This window comes from Cyprinodon tularosa, unplaced genomic scaffold, assembly GCF_016077235.1.
Source record: "Cyprinodon tularosa strain WSP-4 unplaced genomic scaffold, ASM1607723v1 ctg516, whole genome shotgun sequence".
Classification (NCBI taxonomy): domain Eukaryota; kingdom Metazoa; phylum Chordata; class Actinopteri; order Cyprinodontiformes; family Cyprinodontidae; genus Cyprinodon; species Cyprinodon tularosa.
In genome coordinates, this window is record NW_024039248.1 from 35,001 (window position 1) to 56,947 (window position 21,947).

At 41.2% G+C, this 21,947-nt stretch overlaps 1 protein-coding gene and 2 long non-coding RNA genes across 3 annotated transcripts; 2 read left to right on the forward strand and 1 right to left on the reverse strand.

Annotated features, from left to right (window-relative positions):
• Positions 1–13,704: 13,704 nt before the first annotated feature.
• Positions 13,705–14,256, forward strand: LOC119795589. The gene is made up of 2 exons (XR_005282344.1): positions 13,705–13,842; positions 13,936–14,256. It is a non-coding gene; the product is annotated as an uncharacterized LOC119795589 (long non-coding RNA).
• On the reverse strand, positions 13,705–14,387 carry LOC119795588. Its single transcript, XR_005282343.1, has 3 exons — positions 14,349–14,387; positions 14,136–14,252; positions 13,705–14,047 (listed from the first exon to the last, which is right to left on the reverse strand). It is a non-coding gene; the product is annotated as an uncharacterized LOC119795588 (long non-coding RNA).
• Positions 14,388–14,754: 367 nt separating this feature from the next.
• ak6 (adenylate kinase 6) lies at positions 14,755–21,643 on the forward strand. The gene is made up of 5 exons (XM_038303660.1): positions 14,755–14,878; positions 16,411–16,503; positions 19,070–19,128; positions 19,456–19,601; positions 21,187–21,643. Exons 1-5 carry the CDS (start codon positions 14,845–14,847, stop codon positions 21,374–21,376), a joined length of 522 nt encoding a protein of 173 aa, XP_038159588.1. The 5' UTR covers positions 14,755–14,844; the 3' UTR covers positions 21,377–21,643.
• The last annotated feature ends 304 nt before the right edge of the window (positions 21,644–21,947 follow it).

Below are 21,947 nucleotides of genomic sequence, written 5' to 3' on the forward strand. Positions count from 1 at the left end.
GCAACAGCCCCAAGATTACTCTTAGCTCAACGATTCCACTCCTAGTGGGTTTGTTTACATCTCTCAACTCCGTGGTTCCGGTCGCGGAGGAGGTCTCGCGATAATTCATCGCGAGAATTGGAAAGTCTCGCCGGTATCAGCTCCAGTTTCAAGCACGTTTGAATCCACAGTCTGCAAGCTATCTGGTCCAACTCCAACCATCATTGCTGCTGTCTACCGCCCCCCAAAACCGAATAGTGCCTTTTTAACTGAGTTTGCTGATTTTCTCACCCACCTATCCTCTCTCTCACCAAACTTAATTCTGCTGGGTGATTTCAATATCCACATGGACAACACCAATTCGCCTCTCACCAAAGACTTTACTTCCTGCCTAGAGAGTTTTGGATGTCAGCAATACACCACTACCCCCACACACACCAAAGGACATATTCTGGATTTAATCTGTTGCTCTGGTATCATCCCCCACAACATAACATCTGATGAACTCCCCATAAGTGACCATTTTCTCCTCTCATTTGCAGTTAATCTTACTCTCTCAGTCTCTAAAACATCCAGCCTCATATCCTTCCGGAACATAAAGAAAATTGATCCCTCCACCCTTATTTCCAGTATCCACTCATCCTGCCTCCTTGACTTCAATAATCTGCTAACCCCTGATGATCTGGTTTTTCACTACAACACTGGTCTCCATAATATTCTTGACTCACTTGCTCCTCTAAAAAATAGATTTGTTTCTTTCTCTGTCTCCTCCCCCTGGTACACCCCAAATCTCAGAAGCATGAAAACCAAAGGACGGCAACTTGAAAGACTTTACAGAAAAACTGGTCTTACTATACACAAAGAAATGTACAATAATCACATTATGCACTATAAGGACTCCATTGCCAGCACCAAATCACAGTACTACTCCAACTTAATCACTGCCAATCAACAGAGCTCTAAGTCACTTTTCTCTATACTTAACAATACCATTAAACCCCAGGACCCTTTCACCCTGCACCTTTACACAACCTCCTTCTGCAATGACATCATGTCATACTTCACAGAAAAAATCAAGAACATTCACCAGAACCTTGGATCAACGGCTCATCTCAACAACTCAGCAGATCTCCCCCCGCCTACACATTTATTCTCCTCCTTCCATCCTCCCACTGTCTCGGAAATCACAGAGCTCATCCGGAAATCCAAATCATCCACCTGTCAACTGGACCCCCTCCCAACACAACTTGTCAAAACCTGCCTTCCCTCTCTGGCTCCCCTCATCTCTGCTATCATCCACTCCTCCCTCACCACTGGAACTGTCCCTACACCTCTCAAAACTGCTGCCATCACCCCGATTGTAAAAAAACCTGGTGCCAACCCCACCAACTTCAACAACCTCCGTCCTATCTCCAATTTACCCTTCATCTCCAAAATTCTTGAAAAAACAGTTGCCTCCCAGCTCAATTCTCACCTATGTGCCAACAGCCTGTATGAAGAATTTCAGTCTGGTTTCCGGCCACTCCATAGCACTGAAACAGCACTCATCAAAATCACCAATGACCTCCTCATGGCATCTGATTCTGGACTACTCACCATCCTCATCCTCCTCGACCTGAGTGCAGCCTTCGACACCATCTGTCAAACCACCCTCCTCAGTAGGCTTTCTTCCATTGGCATCACGAGCACTCCGTTGGACTGGTTTATTTCCTATTTTTCTGACCGCACTCAGTTCATTCAACTGAAAACCCTCAAATCCACCCCCTCCCCCGTCACCTCAGGAGTGCCCCAGGGCTCTGTTCTGGGGCCTCTGCTCTTCATCATCTACCTCCTTCCCCTTGGCAATATCTTCCGTAAATTCAATATCCACTTCCATTGCTATGCCGATGACACCCAGCTCTACCTCACCACGCAGCCATCGTCCTCTCTTCCGCCCGCCTCCCTCACAAATTGCATCTGTGAATTAAAGGCCTGGTTCACCAACAACTTCCTTCAATTAAACAGTAGTAAAACCGAGGTTCTCCTCACTGGCACCAAATCAACTCTTTCCAAAACCGACAGTTTCCAAGTCAATATTGATAGCTCCTCCATCTTCCCCTCCCCCCAGGTTAAGAGTCTGGGTGTCATCCTCGATAGCACACTATCTTTCCAATCCCATATAAATAACATTACCCGGGCTGCTTACTTCCACTTAAGAAACATCAACCGCCTCCGTCCCTCCCTTACCCCACACACTACTGCCATACTTGTGCACAGCCTTGTCACCTCCCGACTAGATTACTGCAACTCCCTCCTCTTTGGACTTCCTCAGAAATCACTCCACAAACTACAACTGGTCCAGAACTCAGCTGCTCGAATCATAACAAGAACTCCCTCTATCCACCACATCACTCCGGTCCTCCGACAGCTCCACTGGCTCCCCATACAGTTCCGCATTCAATATAAAATTATCATGATGACTTTCAAGGCACTTCACCATCTTGCCCCCCCATATCTGTCAGACCTCCTGCATGTTCCCACCCCCTCCCGTGCTCTTAGATCCTCATCTGCTCTGCACCTGTCTGTCCCCTCCGCCTGTCTCACCACCATGGGGAGCAGAGCATTCAGCCGCTCTGCCCCCCGCCTCTGGAACTCTCTACCACCCCAACTTCGAAATACGGACTCAATTCTCCATTTTAAAATACAACTCAAAACCCATCTGTTCAAGATTGCTTATTCTCTTTAAAAATATCAATTTCACTGTCACAGCCTCTGTATTTTTAAATGTTTTTAAATGTTTTTATAATTATAATTTTTATTTTTTCTGACACTTTTTGTTTTGTACGGTGACCTTGAGTGTCCAGAAAGGCGCCTTTTTAAATAAAATGTATTATTAAAATTTATTATTATTATTATTATTATTATATATATATATATACATATATATACATATATATATATATACATATATATATATATACATATATACATATACACTATATTGCCAAAAGTATTTGCTCACCCATCCAAATTATTGGAATCAGGTGTTCCAATCACTTCCATGGCCACAGGTGTATAAATTCAAGCACCTAGGCATGCATACTGTTTTTACAAACATTTGTGAAAGAATGGGTCGCTCTCAGGAGCTCAGTGAATTCCAGCGTGGAACTGTGATAGGATGCCACCTGTGCAACAAATCCAGTCGTGAAATTTCCTCGCTCCTAAATATTCCACAGTCAACTGTCAGCTGTATTATAAGAAAATGGAAGTGTTTGGGAACGACAGCAACTCAGCCACGAAGTGGTAGGCCACGTAAACTGACGGAGCGGGGTCAGCGGATGCTGACGCGCATAGTGCGAAGAGGTCGCCAACTTTCTGCAGAGTCAATCACTACAGACCTCCAAACTTCATGTGGCCTTCAGATTAGCTCAAGAACAGTGCGCAGAGAGCTTCATGGAATGGGTTTCCATGGTCGAGCAGCTGCATCCAAGCCATACATCACCAAGTGCAATGCAAAGCGTCGGGAGCGGTGGTGTAAAGCACGCCGCCACTGGACTCTAGAGCAGTGGAGACGCGTTCTCTGGAGTGACGAATCGCGCTTCTCCATCTGGCAATCTGATGGACGGGTCTGGGTTTGGCGGTTGCCAGGAGAACGGTACTTGTCTGACTGCATTGTGCCAAGTGTAAAGTTTGGTGGAGGGGGGATTATGGTGTGGGGTTGTTTTTCAGGAGCTGGGCTTGGCCCCTTAGTTCCAGTGAAAGGAACTCTGAATGCTTCAGCATACCAAGACATTTTGGACAATTCCATGCTCCCAACTTTGTGGGAACAGTTTGGAGCTGGCCCCTTCCTCTTCCAACATGACTGTGCACCAGTGCACAAAGCAAGGTCCATAAAGACATGGATGACAGAGTCTGGTGTGGATGAACTTGACTGGCCTGCACAGAGTCCTGACCTCAACCCGATAGAACACCTTTGGGATGAATTAGAGCGGAGACTGAGAGCGAGGCCTTCTCGTCCAACATCAGTGTGCGACCTCACAAATGCGCTTCTGGAAGAATGGTCAAAAATTCCCATAAACACACTCCTAAACCTTGTGGACAGCCTTCCCAGAAGAGTTGAAGCTGTTCTAGCTGCAAAGGGTGGACCGACGTCATATTGAACCCTATGGATTAGGAACGGGATGTCACTTAAGCTCATATGTGAGTCAAGGCAGGTGAGCAAATACTTTTGGCAATATAGTGTATATATACATATATATGTATATATATATAGATATATATATCACTTCCCTTATGACACTGTAAAGAAAAAGAGACCTACATGGCTGACATTGTGTCTTTCAGTTACTTTCAAAGAGAAGGCCTTAAGGAGGGAAACTTTACCTCAAACAGTCAGAAATCCACTCAGTAAAATGTCTGCCTCAACAGGCAGAGAAAGAAAAGTTGGAGGTTTAAGTCCTGATATGAAATAAGTCAAGACAAACAAAACAGTGAGGAGTTCATCAAGATAAAGTAAAGGCTGTGTGCACGCCGTGCCAAACCGTGACCATCACACCATGATCAGGATCCAAAACAGGCATCTGTGCTTAAAAAATGGGTCGGACTAAAAGTTCCACCCCAACCAGATTATCACAAATCCAGAGGAAGAAGATGAGGAGGACAATCCCAGCGGGGAGTTCAACAAACATTCCCAGACATCAAGAGTTTGTGAAAGGAAAGCAGGTCAAGTCTCCCTGACTGGACCAGTCCAAAGAATGTCCATCCAAATTCCCAAATGAGTGATTCCTATTTATCACTTTTTCCTTTTTATTTAACGCCATTACATCCCCACTGAGTCTCCAGCAAACATTTAAAGAGTCAAAACAATACAAATCATTAAACCATTAATCAAAGGCAGAAATAATCTGAGATTACTGGTTCATGGAATAATGTGGCTTTTTCATTAAGGATTATTTGAAATAATCTAAGATATGTTGAAGTTCTAACTGGAGATGATTCCAGGCTGAAGTTACGAGAAGAGACAGGATCCATTTCATCTGGACCTGCTGAGTTTCTTGTTTATTTATGTTTTAACTCTTTTAGAAACTCAGCTGTGCAGATAGGAGCAACATTAAAGGTGCATTAAACGCTTATTAAAGTTAAACTTGTATTAATTTATCCAACAAGAAAGGGACAAAATCAAATTAATTTAAATGCACCATCAAATAACTGAATGAGATATTTAGAAAATAGAAAGATGCCATTAAATGTTTTAAACATACTTGCAGCAGGCCTATTATTAAATGATTTAAAATGTCGACCAATCCCATCAGACTCGGTGGGCGGGATTAGGACAGCTTCAACGCACGCATTGCGAAAACAAAATCAGGATAAGTCATTTGTTCTTAAACTAAGTGCATTTTTTCTTGAACTGAGACGGTAAGTGAGACACTTCTCTAATGGAATAAAATCATTTACATTTAAAATAAGAAAAAAAACAATTGCATTGTCTTATTTTTAAGTGCATATTATCTAATTATCTTATTTTAAGAGTTAAAAAAAATCACATTCCATTCGCAAATCACCTTATTTTTCTACTCAGATTGAGGGTAAATACTCTTAATTGAAGACATTTGTAATTATTTCTAGATCATCTTTGCAATGTAAAATATAAACAAACCACTGCATTTACTCTGCAAACAGCAATATAAAGTTAATTACAATAGATATAACGATAGCAACCCTGACGTCTGATTGGCTGCTTTAGTCTCACCAAAACAATACAAACTCTTCCTGGTTTTTCTTGTGCTGAGTTCAACATTTTTGCCGAAATGTACAAATTTACTTCAATATCTTATTGTAATTAATTAATCAGACACTGGGCGGACAACGTCAGCCTATTTCAGGATTTATTATGTCATGTTGTCCTCTCTAATCCTCCATACATTTAAAGCCTTTCTGATTTAATTTCTATTCAAGGGCAAAGGGATATCTCATTTTGTCAGTTTGGTCTGAAAGAGAGGAAGAAATTATGAAAGATCCTCAACTGATTGTTTTAATCCTGTTTTGGTGAAGTGGTGCCTCACTGAAGCCACTCTAATTCAATTCAATCAATTCAGTTTATTTCTATAGCGACAATTCACAACACGTCATCTCAAGGCACTTTACAGTTCAACCAGATCATAAGGTCAAATTGATTCAAAGCTGATTTAATCGACACATTAACATTGACTCTTCAGCAATCCCTCACACTAAGCATGCTTGTAGCGACAGTGGAGAGGAAAAACTCCCTTTTAACAGGAAGAAACCTCCAGCAGAACCAGGCTGTTTGAGCGGCCATCTGCAGAGGCCCACTGGGGTTCAAGGAGACAGAAGCAGAGACACAAAAAGCAGCTGCAAAAGGCGGCCCCGTCCTAATCAGCCTAAAAGTTAACGAGGAGCGTGACACAAAGAGTCATGCAAAGGCTTCAGGACTCTTGATGATCCAGGAATGTCTGCTCCCATACTGGAAATGTTCCTGATGGGCCGGACACACCTAGATCCAAACCGGACAGAAAAGTCCAGGCCCACCTGATGGCACTTAAGAAATAAATTAAACATAAAAAAATAATAGCAACATTTCATGGTTTACAGTAGTAGTCATTCAAAATTTCCCCACTCTCCTTGATGGGCCCTTGGCTGGTCCACTACAATTCCTTTTTAAACATAAAACTTTTCACTAAAATATTCTTTCTGTCAAGATTTGTGGATGTTTAGATCTAAAAAAAAAAAAAAAAAAAAAGCGTCATCTCCTGGTCAGACCCTGTAATTCAGTGAGTCGGAGTAAAACAATATGCAAGAGGGGGTCACTCCAGTGGCTGGAAGTTGGAGGGGATTCTGCTGGGAGTTGGAGGGAAGTTGGGAGTTCGGTTGGCATTTAAATTGGGCCACTTTGCATGGCTTCTTCTGTAATATATTAAAGGAATAGTACACCCAAAACATGATTAGCCTTCATTTTCTACTCACCCCCATGCTGAACAACACTCTGGAGTACTTTTTTGATATCTCAAATGCATCTGGAGATCTGGGAGGCTTCTTGCTGTCTGCTGACATTCAAATAATGGAGGTCTATGGCGCCCGAGGCAGAAAGGTCCATAAAAGTCCACAAAAAACGTGTCAATATTCCTCCATACTGCTCGTCCAATGTATTCCAAGTGTCCTGAGTGGGCAGCGTCCATAATCTACTCAAAACGAAGTAATTTAGAATGTTTTTAGAGCATAAACAGTAGTGTATAGGATTTCCTAAAAGCGCGTTCACGACTCTACGGAAACCACAGCAGACCAAACCAGATGAAAGTGCGCATTCAGCTCGGCAAAGAACTCATGCTCTTCCTCAACACTGAAGTCCTCAGACATTTTTCTTTCGTTGTTTCTTTCTTTGCACAGGTAAACAGCACATTTCTTCTTCTACGCTTGCATTATCGGCAGAGCAGACGCTGAATGCGCACTTTCATCTGGTTTGGTCTGCCGGTTTCCGTAGACTCGTGAACGCGCTTTTAGGGAATCCTATACACTACTGTTTATGCTCTAAAAACATTCTAAATGACTTTGTTTCGAGTAAATTATGGACGCTACCCACTCAGGACACTTGGAATACATTGGACGAGCAGTATGGAGGAATATTGACACGTTTTTTGTGGACTTTTATGGACCTTTCTGCCTTTTTTGATACTTTTTTGATATCTCAAATGCATCTGGAGATCTGGGAGGCTTCTTGCTGTCTGCTGACATTCAAATAATGGAGGTCTATGGTGACCGAGGCAGAAAGGTCCATAAAAGTCCACAAAAGACGTGTCAATATTCCTCCATACTGCTCGTCCAATGTATTCCAAGTGTCCTGAGTGGGTAGCATCCATAATTTACTCGAAACGAGGTCATTTAGAATGTTTTTAGAGCATAAACAGTAGTGTATAGGATTTCCTGAAAGCGCTCGCCTGCGCGTTCACGACGCTACGGAAGCCGGCAGACCAAACCAGATGAAAGTGCGCATTCAGCGTCTGCTCTGCCGATAATGCAAGCGTAGAAGAAGAAATGTGCTGTTGACCTGTGCAAAGAAAGAAACAACGAAAGGAAAATGTCTGAGGACTTCAGTGTTGTGGAAGAGCATGAGTTCTTTGCCGAGCTGAATGCGCTGGTTTGGTCTGCCGGCTTCCGTAGCGTCGTGAGCGTGCATGTGCGCGCTTTCAGGAAATCCTATACACTACTGTTTATGCTCTAAAAACATTCTAAATGACTTCGTTTCGAGTAAATTCTGGATGCTACCCACTCAGGACACTTGGAATACATTGGAAGAGCAGTATGGAGGAATATTGACACGTTTTTTGTGGACTTTTATGGACCTTTCTGCCTCGGGCGCCATAGACCTCCATTATTTGAATGTCAGCAGACAGCAAGAAGCCTCCCAGATCTCCAGATGCATTTGAGATATCAAAAAAGTACTCCAGAGTGTTGTTCAGCATGGGGGTGAGTAGAAAATGAAGGCTAATCATGTTTTGGGTGTACTATTCCTTTAAGCTTGCCCGAGAGCCACTTGCAGAGCGGCTGAAGCTTAAAGTGCAGCAGCTTTGTTTTTAAATCAGTTTTCAAGTCAATCCAGTAAAATCATAAATCTCATTGATCTTAAGAACTAATCAGTTCTGGTTTCTTTGCCAGTGCATATCATAATAAGAACTTAGTGTGGTATTATGGACTCCAGGGGCCATGAAATATGCCAGGACCAGTTCTACAGGGGCAGTGGCCCCTCTTGGCCCTGATCTAGAACTGCCCTTGACTAGAACAGGTTCATTTAATTTTAAACTCCGGTTTGAGGCTGATGCTGCTTTAACTGGGCAGATCCAAACCAGACAGAAACATCCAGGCCGACCTGAAAGCTGTGAAACCTGTCTGGGTGTAAAGACAGTATCTGCATGGAATCTGCCAAACAAATACGTCCAAATAGTTTAATACATGATGAGAAGAGGAAGGAGGGACTGTGGATTCCTTTGATTTCCAGCAGGCTTCATGTCAGGACTTCACCTCCCATCCTTTGGTTTCACTCTTTGAGTGATTTTTCTTTAGTGACATGAATCTTTGACCAAAGGTCTGCGGATCGTCTGGGCTCCTCTCTGATCTCTGTCCTCTCACGCCCTCCTAACAGCTTTCCCTGGCTGCCATCATCAAGGTCTGCTGGATCAGTTCTGGTCATGAGTTCTGGCGTCAGAAACCTTTTTGATTGTCATGGTAGGACTTTTTCTAACACCTCTCCCAAAACCACCAGCTGTCTGTGTAGATGGAGTCTGATGGTTGTCATGGAAACCAACTTCCTGTTGGCGGTGAGGTAAACATAGGTCCTGGTTCTGAGAGTAGAGGCTGAGAGAAAGGGGCCTGTTCAATGTTACATTTATTTTCCCACAGAAACAGAAATACGTGATTCACTGGTTAGAAGGTAAAAACTGTGAACTACAAAAAATAAAATAAAATACAGATTAAAAAAATTATGCTAATGCAGAAAGTGTTGTTAAATGAAAGGTAGAGATTATACAGCTTCAGGGGGGTGGAGACAGATCTTAGTCCCTGTCTGTACATGTTGGATGCTCCTGCCAAAAATGTTGCAGCAGCTTTGATCACATTTTGATGAATTTAATCTCTGAGCAGAAAGTAGGAAACAAGACAAAGTCAGGTTAGGTTCAATGGGGAGGAGGGAGGGTGGGGTCAGCACCAAGGTACCGAACGGGATGCTCTGTACCACTTATTTTTCTAATACTGTGTAGTACTATAATACGGTGTAGTATTATATTACAGCAGTTTCTATCCAGAACCAGAGGTTCCATTAACCAGATTCCCAGTAACCACTATATTGGCCAAACTAAAGGAAACCTAAACTGGTTTGATGATCTAATCTTAGCTTCTCTTAAAGGAAACCTGATAAACAATAAGTGGCTATAAAATGTTTCACTGACTTTGTCAAGCAAAGCAAGGACAATCGAACAGAGCACACTGCCACCTAGTGTCCACAGCATGCAACACAGTTTCTAATCACTAAATTTGAATACGTTTGTTCATAATAAGAAAACAAGTAGATATATATTTCATTGGTTTTTATTTAATTATGCAGAACTTGTTATCAAAAATTAACTGTTTAAAGGAAAAGTCAGACTCAGAATACAAACTTCTGAAAGTACTTTAAATCTGAAATGATTCCATACTGTTCAATAAATGATCAGTGTTTTTAATTAAGTGTAATTTTCATGTGAATGTGCTTTACTGGAGGCATCCATGTTTGTCAAAGAACACTACTGCCACCTACTGGTTTGTGACGTCACGGTGCGGTATCGGCTGTTGATCAAGTCCCAGTGCTGTATCTGGTGTTTGTCACAACGCGCTATTATCCAAGTCATCTTGAAAACATTCTTCTTCCAAATGTTGGCTACATATTGAGGGTTTTTTCTCTGGCCAGAAGTTCGATGGCAAATCCTCCCTCTTCAAGTTGGCGATCCAACGACCAACCCGTCCGTGGAGGATCAGGAATCAGAAAGGTGGAATAACTCTTTTTTTTCACTTTTACAACATCCAATTGCTCATTCCAAAAAATTTAAATTAAAAACAATCTACTGTATTTTGCTTCAAAGTTTGAAGACGTTTTGTTTCCCATGCACCTGGATGGGAAGCGAAACATCTTCAATTTCTTTTTTGAATTGACTAAGACCTGGATGACTGAGAACCTTCACCAAAACATCCAGCTGCTATGCACGTGGGCATTGTCAGTTTCACTATAGCTCTGGTGAATTTCAATGGTGAAGTCCTCTGGAAATCTTCAATAATTGTTGTTGATTGCAGATGTGTCTAGTAGTTCCCATTGATTTAGCTTGTAAAGCGGGGAGAATGGCGCTAGGCTTACCGCACCGTGACGTCACTGCTGGAAGATGGCAGGAGGGAGGGGCTACTATATTGGACCGCTCCAGACTTATTATTATTATTATTAGAAATTATTGTCTTTATTTTTTTTTTTACCGATTAACACCAAATTCATTAAATCACTCTGAACGTATTAGTTTTAGCTATAAATAATGACCAATTGGTTAATCTTTTCCTTTAAAACAGAAACTCTGAGTGAGAACCAGTAATTAGGAGGATTTAGATGAGATCTGCTGTTGTTGTTTTCCTTGAAATGTTCCCTCATACAGTCTGAGGTCCTTTCAATGAGATGGAAGAAAACCTGCAGCAGAGATGTGAGTCTTCACTGAGCATAAATGGAGAAACACCAACCTGTACCTCCCCTATCAGATAAAACTAACCAATAAATCCATCTATACGCCGATGGATCCTATAGTATAGTCTGTAGCGTAACATTAGTCTGGCTATCTCAGATTTCGAAAAAACTAATGCATTGTCTCATTTCAAGTGCATATTATCTAATTGTCTTATTTTAAGAGTAAAAATAGTTATTTCATTGGCAAATCATCCTGTTTACCTACTCAAAATAAGGGTAAATACACTTAATTTAAGACATTTTCCTTATTTCTAGATCGTTTTTGCAAATTAGAAGGACCACTTATTTTGATGAAAAAGAGCATCCTCCACTATACCTTTAATGAACACTGTACATTCATGGTGTGCCGTAGAGAAAACCATGAAATAAAAAATAGAAAAAATTAATTAAAGATATGAAGTCATGGAGTTACTTGTCAATTCAAGGCCAACAATAAATCCTAAATCCAAAAACCAGAAATAAATCCAGTCATATCCACCCAGTGATGCATACTGAAAAATTATTTAATATATCTCAAATGATGCTAATACTTGGGTCAAATGTTATGTTGTGTTGCTTTATATTTTTTATTCAAATTATTAAAAGATAATGTGTATCCTTTAGTTTATACTAGATTAATATACAATAAAATATATTGTAAACAATGAATTTCTATTATCTGTTTAAGAGCTGCTCCTCTTCTTTAATGTGATTGGTCTGAAATGGACAGTTTAACCAAGCATATCTCGTTGCATATTGCAACACAGGAATACACAATGAGAAGGATAATTAAATCCTTAAACCTAATTTTTATATACAGTGAGTTAAATATTAATATCATATTTTCATCATGTTATTCTCCAAAGGTAAATCAGAGAGAATTCCTACTATTGTGATGCTGGACCAGCCATCTCCAGTGCAGACTCTGTACAGAGTCAGCACGGCCACGGGGACGTTCTTGAAGTCGCTGTAGCTGTATAGGCCTTTGCACGGGAAGTCAGGAGAGCACACTGATCAACACAGAGGCAAAAAAAGAAAGTTTTCCAAGCATTAAAAGAAGCAAAGTTCTGAAAAGTGGATGCTTCAGTACTTATTTAACTGATAATAAAAGTATTATTCAAAACTATTCCCTTAAAGCGAGGCTCTGTTTTTTGCTGTATGATTCCACCCATGTTTGCTGTGCTAATATTCTGGTTATGATTAAACTTGCAAACAGACAAGTGCTACAGGCTTTAAGGTTGCACTTTAAGGTTGTACTCTCCATTAAGATGGGTTGATTAATCACAGAGCTACAGTATTATTATCTAACCTTCCTTTCTTATATAAAATTATTGAAAAAGGGTTGTTAATCTACTGTATAAGAGTTCAAAGTGACCTGTTCATGACCCTAGTGCTGCATTTGATTCAATCAATCACAGTATTTGCTAAGAAAGAAAAACAGAAACAAGCCTTGACAATTAACAGGCATGCATTAGTAGGGTTTAACTAGATCATGCACGAATAATCCTAAATAATCCTAACAATTTTAGTATTATTTTAATCATGTTGGTTGGTTGGGGGGGGACATGTCCCCTGCACTTTTTCAAACGTTCGTTTTGTTGCCCTGCACGTTTTACCAAGCGGAAAACCACAGCTCAAGCTGAAGCCAACCAGTTTAGACTGCCCACCAGCTCCTGATTGGCCCTCTGTCTTTTCTTGTGTGATTTGCTGTCACCATTTTGTCCATTATATGTATATTATATTCATATTTATATATATATATATATATATATATATATATATATATATATATATATATATATATATATATATATATATATATATATATATATACATATATACAGTATGTATATCATATATACAAACTTTGTTTCCAAGCTTGAAGACGTTTAGCTTCCCATCCAGGAAGCATTTTCAATTCAAATGCCAGGAATAGCGTTGAGTTCGAGGTTTTATACGGTAGCCCAACAAAGACTTGTTTTTGTTTTGAAAGTATGCAAATTGGAACAGACGAAGGACCCTTTGGACTGGGGGTCGTTTGGCTTCTTTGTTAGCCTGCAATGCCCCATACCCATCTAAGTGTCTGAAAGGTCAGTTTGTTAAAGGGAATTGTTGGCATGCTAAACAGGCGAGGTCTGCTGCTGTCCTGTAAAGGGGTTGGTGCTGCGATGATAGCAGGAAGGAATCAACTCAATCGCTGCATTGTAGGTTTTTGAAAGCTAAGACCTGAGCCCCCCCCCCTTTAAGGTTGTTTTTTCTCTCTTAATATAGATGACTTCCTTCACGCCTCTCTCAAACCCCCTATTCTCTTTGGCCAAAATGTGCTTTGTCCATAGGGTGTAGATGTACTGCAGAGTACATCTAGAACTTACCGCAGGGCGCTCTTCTGTGTTGGGCCATGCATCTGTGGTGAGGTTGTTTGGTTTCTCCAATACAAAGATCATATCTTATTTGCAGAATGTAAGCTATTGAAGTGAAAAAGAATCTCTAACATAGCCAAGCACAGGTATAATTTAATGCTTTTGAACTGCATCCCTCATTCTGCTTTGAGCTGCAAGATTTCATCCTCGGTGGCGAGTAGGTTGGTCGCTGACTTCCTCTTTGTTTCTTCCAGCTCCCTCTGAACATCCATGAGCCTGGTAAAAACTATAAATTAACAAGGAAGCATTGGAACTACAGTGTTTCATCACAGTAAAAACTCCTCCTAAATATTAAATGTATTGTTTCTGCAGTGACCGAGTCCAGCTGGAGGCGAGTGGAGATCAGCTGAACCTCCATCTTCTTCATGTCGCTCTCATGGGAGCAAGAGAGCTCCCTGATCTGTCTGTCCTTCTCTGCTGAATCCTGCATATGCAAACACATCACCCCAATTAACAGAGGGATGATTGTATTATTAAACTGGATGAAAGCAGCGTAAATGATGACTGGGGACCTGGATGAGCTGCATGCTGATGTCTTCAGTGACAGAGGGCCTCGAAATGAAAAAAACTGTTTCCAAGCCAAGGAAGAAGACGTGTTTTAGGAATGTCAACTCCAGCATACTGACCACCTGATTAAAGAAAAAAGTATTAAGTCATTTTTTAAAAGATCAAGTTTTGTTTTTTTTAAAGAAATCTGCTCCTCAAATAGCCAATGAGAACCCTACCTTCACCTGCAGCAAGGTTTAGGATAGCAAACAGCTGGCCTTGGATCTTGGCAGTGAGCTCAATTAACATCTGTTCAGATTCTGGACGCAGGAAAAACTTAAAACAAAACATTTTCAATAAATGAATGAGTAAATATGTTAGAGGGTTTATTATCATGTAATGTAGCACATGCTCCTCTTTCTGAACCCTCCTGGAAGGCAAGAAACAGTCAACATGTCTGAAAAATAAAAGTTGATTTTGGAAAACAATGCAATAAAAAAATAAAATAAAAGCGTTTACATAATCTGATTTGACAAAGGCTATAAAAACTACCATTTTGCATTAACACAGCCTTTTTTTCCTTTTCTTTTTTTAGCGTCCAGGAGGGATTCTGTAATATTTTTGTAGGGAAGTACTTCTATCCGCCAGGGGGCGGCATACACCCTGAAATATCATTATTATTCGCTTCCAATAAATAAGGAAGAAGAGCGAACACGTTTTATAAACTCAGCAGTGATGATGGCTAAACGACCAAACATCCTGCTAACAGGTAAGATTTGACTTTTTGGTTTGGTTTCCCAAATTATTTATAAAAAGATATCTAAATGTTAAGATCTAGCCGCTTTGGATGTTTATAAATTGAAATATTTTCAGTGATTCACGAAATAAAATAAATTATAATTTTCTCCGTAGCTCATTAAAAGTGTTTGTTTAACATTTAGCAACATAAATGCTGCTTAACCACTTAGAAACACCCATGATTTGAACTCAGGGTTTTTTGTTTTTAGTAAAATCTGAGTTTTGTTGAGGCTGATAAGGCAGGTTGGTGTCTGTGATGATGCCTGATTAAAATACGGAGCTGTAACCAAACGCTTTGTGATTCTTTCCTAAAATGTTTTAAGCTTTAAAAGCCTGATCAGTGCTGGACATGGGTCCAATCAGCAGTCTGCTCCATGGCTGCAGCTCCTTCTGACCCAGACTGAGACCATCCACAGCCTCTGCAGGGATATTTAACTTCCTGGAACAATAACTGTTGTTTTTTAATCTGTTCATCATAAATAGAAGACATAAAAACTAAAACATGTTTAGCTATGTGTACTTTAGTGAAACTTTCTGAAATATTGAACCCTGAGACCCTCATGGCTTATTCTGTCTGAAACTACATCTGAATTAAAGCAAGTTCAGCTCCCAAACTATAAACTGGAAATACAAATTGTTTGTATTTTTATGACAGAAAGGCATTGAGGATTATTTTTCAGGTGGAACCACTATTTTAAATCTCACCATGTCTGATAGATATTATAGGTGATTAAACAAAGAAAAATCATAAAAATATTTAGCCTCTCCAGAATTTATTTCCACAATAAAAGCTGCAGAACACCATGAAAGCCCATTTGAAACTGGATGAACCTCAGACTTTATAGATCCACATCTTGGCTATAAGGCAAGCAAATTTGGACTGAATAAGTTGAAGCATGTTTGTTCAACAAAGGTTTTAGTAGGCAGTGTGCTAGGAGGAAATGGGATTTTGGCATAATGGTCCTGAAAGTTAAAAAAAAAATGAATTTTTCCACTCATAAAAGGGAATCTGGTCAGAAAAATATGCTGATTTACATTATTGGAGACCTTCTGCATGAGGCAAAGCCTTTGCTCCTATGATTTAGCCGTTGGTTCATTGAAATTTACCAATAATATCACCAAACTGAATAGAAAATACGGTTACATCACCTGAAATGGTCGGCTATAAAAGAAAAAGTCTTAGTGAAAAAATTGTTTTGAAACATGTTTTAGAAATTTTAAAGCCCCATTTAAAAGGCGTGTGGATGAAACACCATGTGACTGGACATTTCTATAAATAGATAAACATGAGCAGGTGTCATTTGGGCCCTGAATCGGGCCCGCTGGGCTTAAGAGGTTAAGAATTTTCTTTTTATTTGAAATAATTTAGATGTACCTGTCATGAGAGATGTTGTTTTTTTTTTAATTTTTGTTTTTTTTTTATAAACAAACCATTTGCTCTCAGTGTAGCTTTAAAGGAGTTTATAATATTAGGAGGAACTGATTTTGTTTTGACATCCGCAGGAACACCCGGGGTTGGAAAGACGACCTTAGGGAAGGAGCTGGCAGCGCAGACGGGGTTAACCTACGTCAACATAGGCGATCTGGCAAATGAAGGTGAAATTTATAATGGAAGATATTTTATTTCTGATATCAGAGAGGAGGAAACTTCATTGTTGATCAGCAACTGAACAAGTTTCCAGGTGATCCCTGTATATCTCTCACAGCCTCATGCTGCTTCATTCTGGGTGAAACATCCTAAGAAAAAGAAAAGTGACTAAAGTAATCCAACTGCTGTAACTCCTGAGTGGCTCGATTCATCCGTTTTACTGCAGGATCAACTCTAATGCTACGTTCAGACCGCAAGCAGCAGAGGCAGCAGAAGTAGCTGGTTTACATGCAAAGTTAATGGTTGATGCGGATCAAGATGCAGCAAAAAGTCCTGCAGCGCATCTGAGCAGCTGAAGCAGCGCCACAGGCTTATGACTTTCTGAAGCGGAACACGCTTCAGAAGCAGCAGCTGATTCTGGAGATGGAAAAATTTAACTTTAGCTGATGGATGCTCCGCATCAACCAATCAGAGAAGCTGATCTGGGAGCTGGCAGGGAGTCAGACGCAGCACTGCTGATGCAGAGCGCTATGATCACTCCTCTGAAACAGTTTATTAACGCCTAAATTAACTCAAAATGTAGAAACCTGTCGGCTGTTCAGTTTTATTAATCTGGTGCCTGTTTGGATTACAGCGAATAACAGCGCCCCGCCGGTATGTGGGGGGCTGAGCGGCTCCAACAGAGAAATAATCTTTGAAGGCAGGATGGTAATCTGGATGACTTTCTCACTTAAAAACATTAAAACGACTTTTTACCCGCTGATCACAGCAACTATAGCAAAGCTGCTCTCTGGCATTAAACACAGGAGCAGCAGAAGCATCAGACGCATCTGGACTCATTTTACTGAACATCTGACCGTAATGAGGACGAGCAGCAGAAATGAAGCTGCAGCAGAAGCTTTTTTGCTGCTTCCAGCGCTTGCTGTCTGAACGTAGCAGATGTTTTACTTCAGGATCAACCCTAAAGCTGCCTGATCTCAGCCTAGATACAGGCTGTGGGATTCTAGTATCTAATGGAAACTGAAGCTTCATCTGGTGTTTCTGGTGAGCTTTCCCCTCCATCGTCACTAAACGCACACTCGGTATGAGGGAAGGCGGCAGAGTCAGCAACACATGGCTAGTGACTGTTAACTGTTGCTACTAGGGATGGAATGGTTTATGAAAACCGTCCGAACCGTTCGGTTCGACTGTCTCGGTTCGGTTTGCGTGTGTTTCGTTCGGTTCATGCGCTGCTCCTTTTTCTCATAGGCGAAGCGTTTACACTCCAGAGCAGAAGGTGGCGGTACTGCGACCAAAGCCAACCACCAGTAGTAAACAAGAAGAAGAAGAAGCGAAGCAGCGTAGCCGGGTGTAGCAGAAAAAAATCAGTTGCTGTGGAGAATTGTGTGGGTATGGCGAGTGGGAAAGAACAGGAGTTGGAAGACGCGCCAGCAGCACTTTATAGGTCTGCTGTATGGGACCACTTTGCATTTAGAGTGACCTACGATGACGGCGGAAAGAAAGTTGTGGATAAAAGTGCAACAGTGTGCAAGCATTGTGCAACACGTTTTGTTTATGCTAACAGCAACATGACCAACATGTCAGGCTAACCCTGAAATCCCTCATACTCCGTCAGCGCTCCGCCCCGCTGCGCTCCAGACCGCCTGCTCAAAGCAAAGCCTACAGCCTCCACTGTGGCTCCCGTCCGCTCCACTCTGAGTTCTTTGGAGATCGTAGAGAGCATGCGTGAGATGATTGAATTCAAAGCAGCAAAACATGCGGAAATGATCCATGGTTTCCGCGGATCGTTGAAATTAATGAAAAAATCCCAAATAATTAATGAATTGTAATTATTTTTATAAATTTTTATGGGATTTTGGTGTAACAATCAACATATAACGAACCGTGATCACGAAACCGTGAACCGAACCGAACCGTGGATTTTGTGAACCGTTCCACCCCTAGTTGCTACATGTTCATCCAGGAGGAGCGAATTCTGCAAAGTTACTGATTGGATCTGAAACCGTGTGTGGTTTACTCTTTTAAACAAGATCACGAAAGGAACTGTCGTAGAAATGTAAGATTGAGATTATTAGAAATTCACTGCATTTATTTATCGTTTATAGCCGTCCAAATAAAAAACAAAGCTGTTTTAATTTGCAGTGATAGTGGCGTCGTTACAGAAATTGATCAAAAATGATCAGTTTAGTGAAGGTTTGTGTCTTTAAGTTTAAAATAAGGCGAACAGAGTTAACAGAAATAAAAACCACGATTTAGAGTGATGATAACCAAACAGATTAGCAGTTTAAACCTTTATTGAATATGTAGTTTCAAACATTTATTTTCCTGTTTCAGCTTTTAAGTTTGGTAAATAAAATGTAAAAATGTTGTTTTGTTATTTTCCAAACAAAACAAATGAAAATAGCAAGAGTTTTTTTCTTTTCTTAATGGAAAATCCCAAGAATTAACCATAAACAGAAATTAATCTGATCCTGGATCTGAATAACGAAATGGACCTGAATATGTTTCCTCACTAAGATCGGCCAGATATGTTTGGAATAAAACCTGTGCGTGTCTTTCTCAATCCTTCTCCAGGCAACCTTTACGATGGTTATGATGAAGAGTACCAGTGTCCTGTTTTGGACGAGGACCGGGTGAGTTAAGCTCCGTTTTCACTTTTTAATCCACATTTTTCCTTGTAATCTCTGAAATGTTTTGTTTCTAAAGAGGAAGTAAAGAGAACATCGTCCTTATTGGACATTTTGGAGGTTTTCTTGTTTTATTCCTAAACCAACTCTGATTTAATCCCATCTGCTGCCGTTATTTCTGCGAATTCCTGCTGTTTTCAACATTCGTTTTCAAAGCAGCTAAACCTGCTGAAAGAAACTAGGCTTTAAATCTTCTGTCGTTTAGAGGCTGGTTCCACGTAGGCAAAGAGAAATTTGTTTGATTTCTGGATGCTGGATTTAATCTGGGTTCAGGTGGTGGATGAGCTGGATGCAAAGATGGTGGAAGGCGGCGTGATCGTAGATTACCATGGCTGCGACCTGTTCCCTGAGCGCTGGTTCCACATCGTCGTCGTCCTTCGCACCGACAACACCCAGCTGTACACCCGCCTTGAAGACAGGTACGCTGGTTTATTTAATGTCGTCTTTAAAACCTTGAAGGCCAAGAGATTTTAGATCCTTTTTCCTGTTTTAAGCCTCACATGAAGAGGCCTTTGCATTTCAACAGGTCTAAAAGTTACAATGCTTTTATGGCTCATATTTCAAAATAAAAGTTGAACATGGAGCCCTTAGCAACAGATGCTGGACACGGAGCCCTTAGCAACAGATGCTGGACACGGAGCCCTTAGCAACAGATGCTGGACACGGAGCCCTTAGCAACAGATGCTAGACACTGAGCCCTTAGCAACAGATGCTGGACACTGAGCCCTTAGCAACAGATGCTGGACACGGAGCCCTTAGCAACAGATGCTGGACACGGAGCCCTTAGCATCAGATGCTGGACACGGAGCCCTTAGCAACAGATGCAGAACACGGAGCCCTTAGCAACAGATGCTGAACATGGAGCCCTTAGCAACAGATGCAGAACACGGAGCCCTTAGCATCAGATGCTGGACACGGAGCCCTTAGCAACAGATGCAGAACACGGAGCCCTTAGCATCAGATGCTGGACACGGAGCCCTTAGCATCAGATGCTGGACACGGAGCCCTTAGCATCAGATGCTGGACACGGAGCCCTTAGCAACAGATGCAGAACACGGAGCCCTTAGCATCAGATGCTGGACACGGAGCCCTTAGCAACAGATGCAGAACACGGAGCCCTTAGCATCAGATGCTGGACACGGAGCCCTTAGCATCAGATGCTGGACACGGAGCCCTTAGCAACAGATGCAGAACACGGAGCCCTTAGCATCAGATGCTGGACACGGAGCCCTTAGCATCAGATGCTGGACACGGAGCCCTTAGCATCAGATGCTGGACACGGAGCCCTTAGCATCAGATGCTGGACACGGAGCCCTTAGCATCAGATGCTGGACACGGAGCCCTTAGCATCAGATGCAGAACACGGAGCCCTTAGCATCAGATGCTGGACACGGAGCCCTTAGCATCAGATGCTGGACACGGAGCCCTTAGCATCAGATGCTGGACACGGAGCCCTTAGCATCAGATGCTGGACACGGAGCCCTTAGCATCAGATGCTGGACACGGAGCCCTTAGCAACAGATGCAGAACACGGAGCCCTTAGCAACAGATGCAGAACACGGAGCCCTTAGCAACAGATGCAGAACACGGACATTTTGTTAAGAACAGCTCTAGACAATTTAATTTTTTAAAGTGCAGCCTTGAAAATGGTAAAAAAAAAAATGCATAAAAACAGTAATATAAACATATGAATGTATATTTAAAGTTCTAACATTTCAGACGCTCTGCTGTTCTGGTCAGCAGTGGTCAGGTTACTGGGAACACTGGGTGACTCCTAAAGAGCACAGCTGCACAAACATTTAGTCAGAAACTTTGGGATCAAATGTTTTTTAGGATCGGCTGCTGGATGTCACCAAACATTTGAATCCTTGTGTGCACAAGGCTGCCGTGCTGATTTTTATTCTGAAAATCATTATCGGACTGACGGACAGAGAACTGGACGGAGCTGATCTGCTGATGAATAGAAAGTCATCCTCTGGATTTGTCCCTGTGTTTTTCTTTCAGGGGTTACACAGGGAAGAAACTGCAGGACAACGTTCAGTGTGAGATCTTCCAGACCATTTATGAAGAGGCCATGGAGTCCTACCCTGAGGAGATTGTCCACCAGCTACCAAGCAATACCCCCGAGGACCTGGAGAAAAACCTGGAGCAGCTAATTCAGTGGACTGAGCAGTGGATGAAGGACCATAACTAAACACTCATGATTTAATAGGAATTTATTCTAAGAGATGTATTTTTATAGATCTTTCAAAAAAGAATATTGATGTTTACTCGAGTCCTGTTAGAAACCCATTTAAAGTTACTTGTTTTATTTGCTCCGGTTTCACTTTGATCCGGTTTACAGACGCTGCAGGAACTGAAATCTCTTCCTTCTTTCAGAATCATCTGTTCCTCTGTGTTCAGTGAAGAAATCATGACTCTGTTTCTTGTATTTATTTATACTAATTCGTGGCTTTCTGGATTTTCTGAAATGTTATCATTCAATTATTGCTCTGCAGCACTTTGGTGCAACTCCTCTTAATTCTGCATCAACTTAAAACTTTAAATTCCTCTCTGTCGGTGGGACTGAATAGTTATCAATGCCAAAATATCGTTTGCTTTTTTTACTTTCCTGAAATGTAGAAGTTAACACACATACAATTGTGCAAAAAAACTTATTTGACAAGGTTTTTCTTTTTTTAAACAGCATCTCTCTGGTAATATGACCTATAGAATGGCAAAAAGTGAACTTAAAATGATCTTGAAATAAATGAATCAAATAGAAA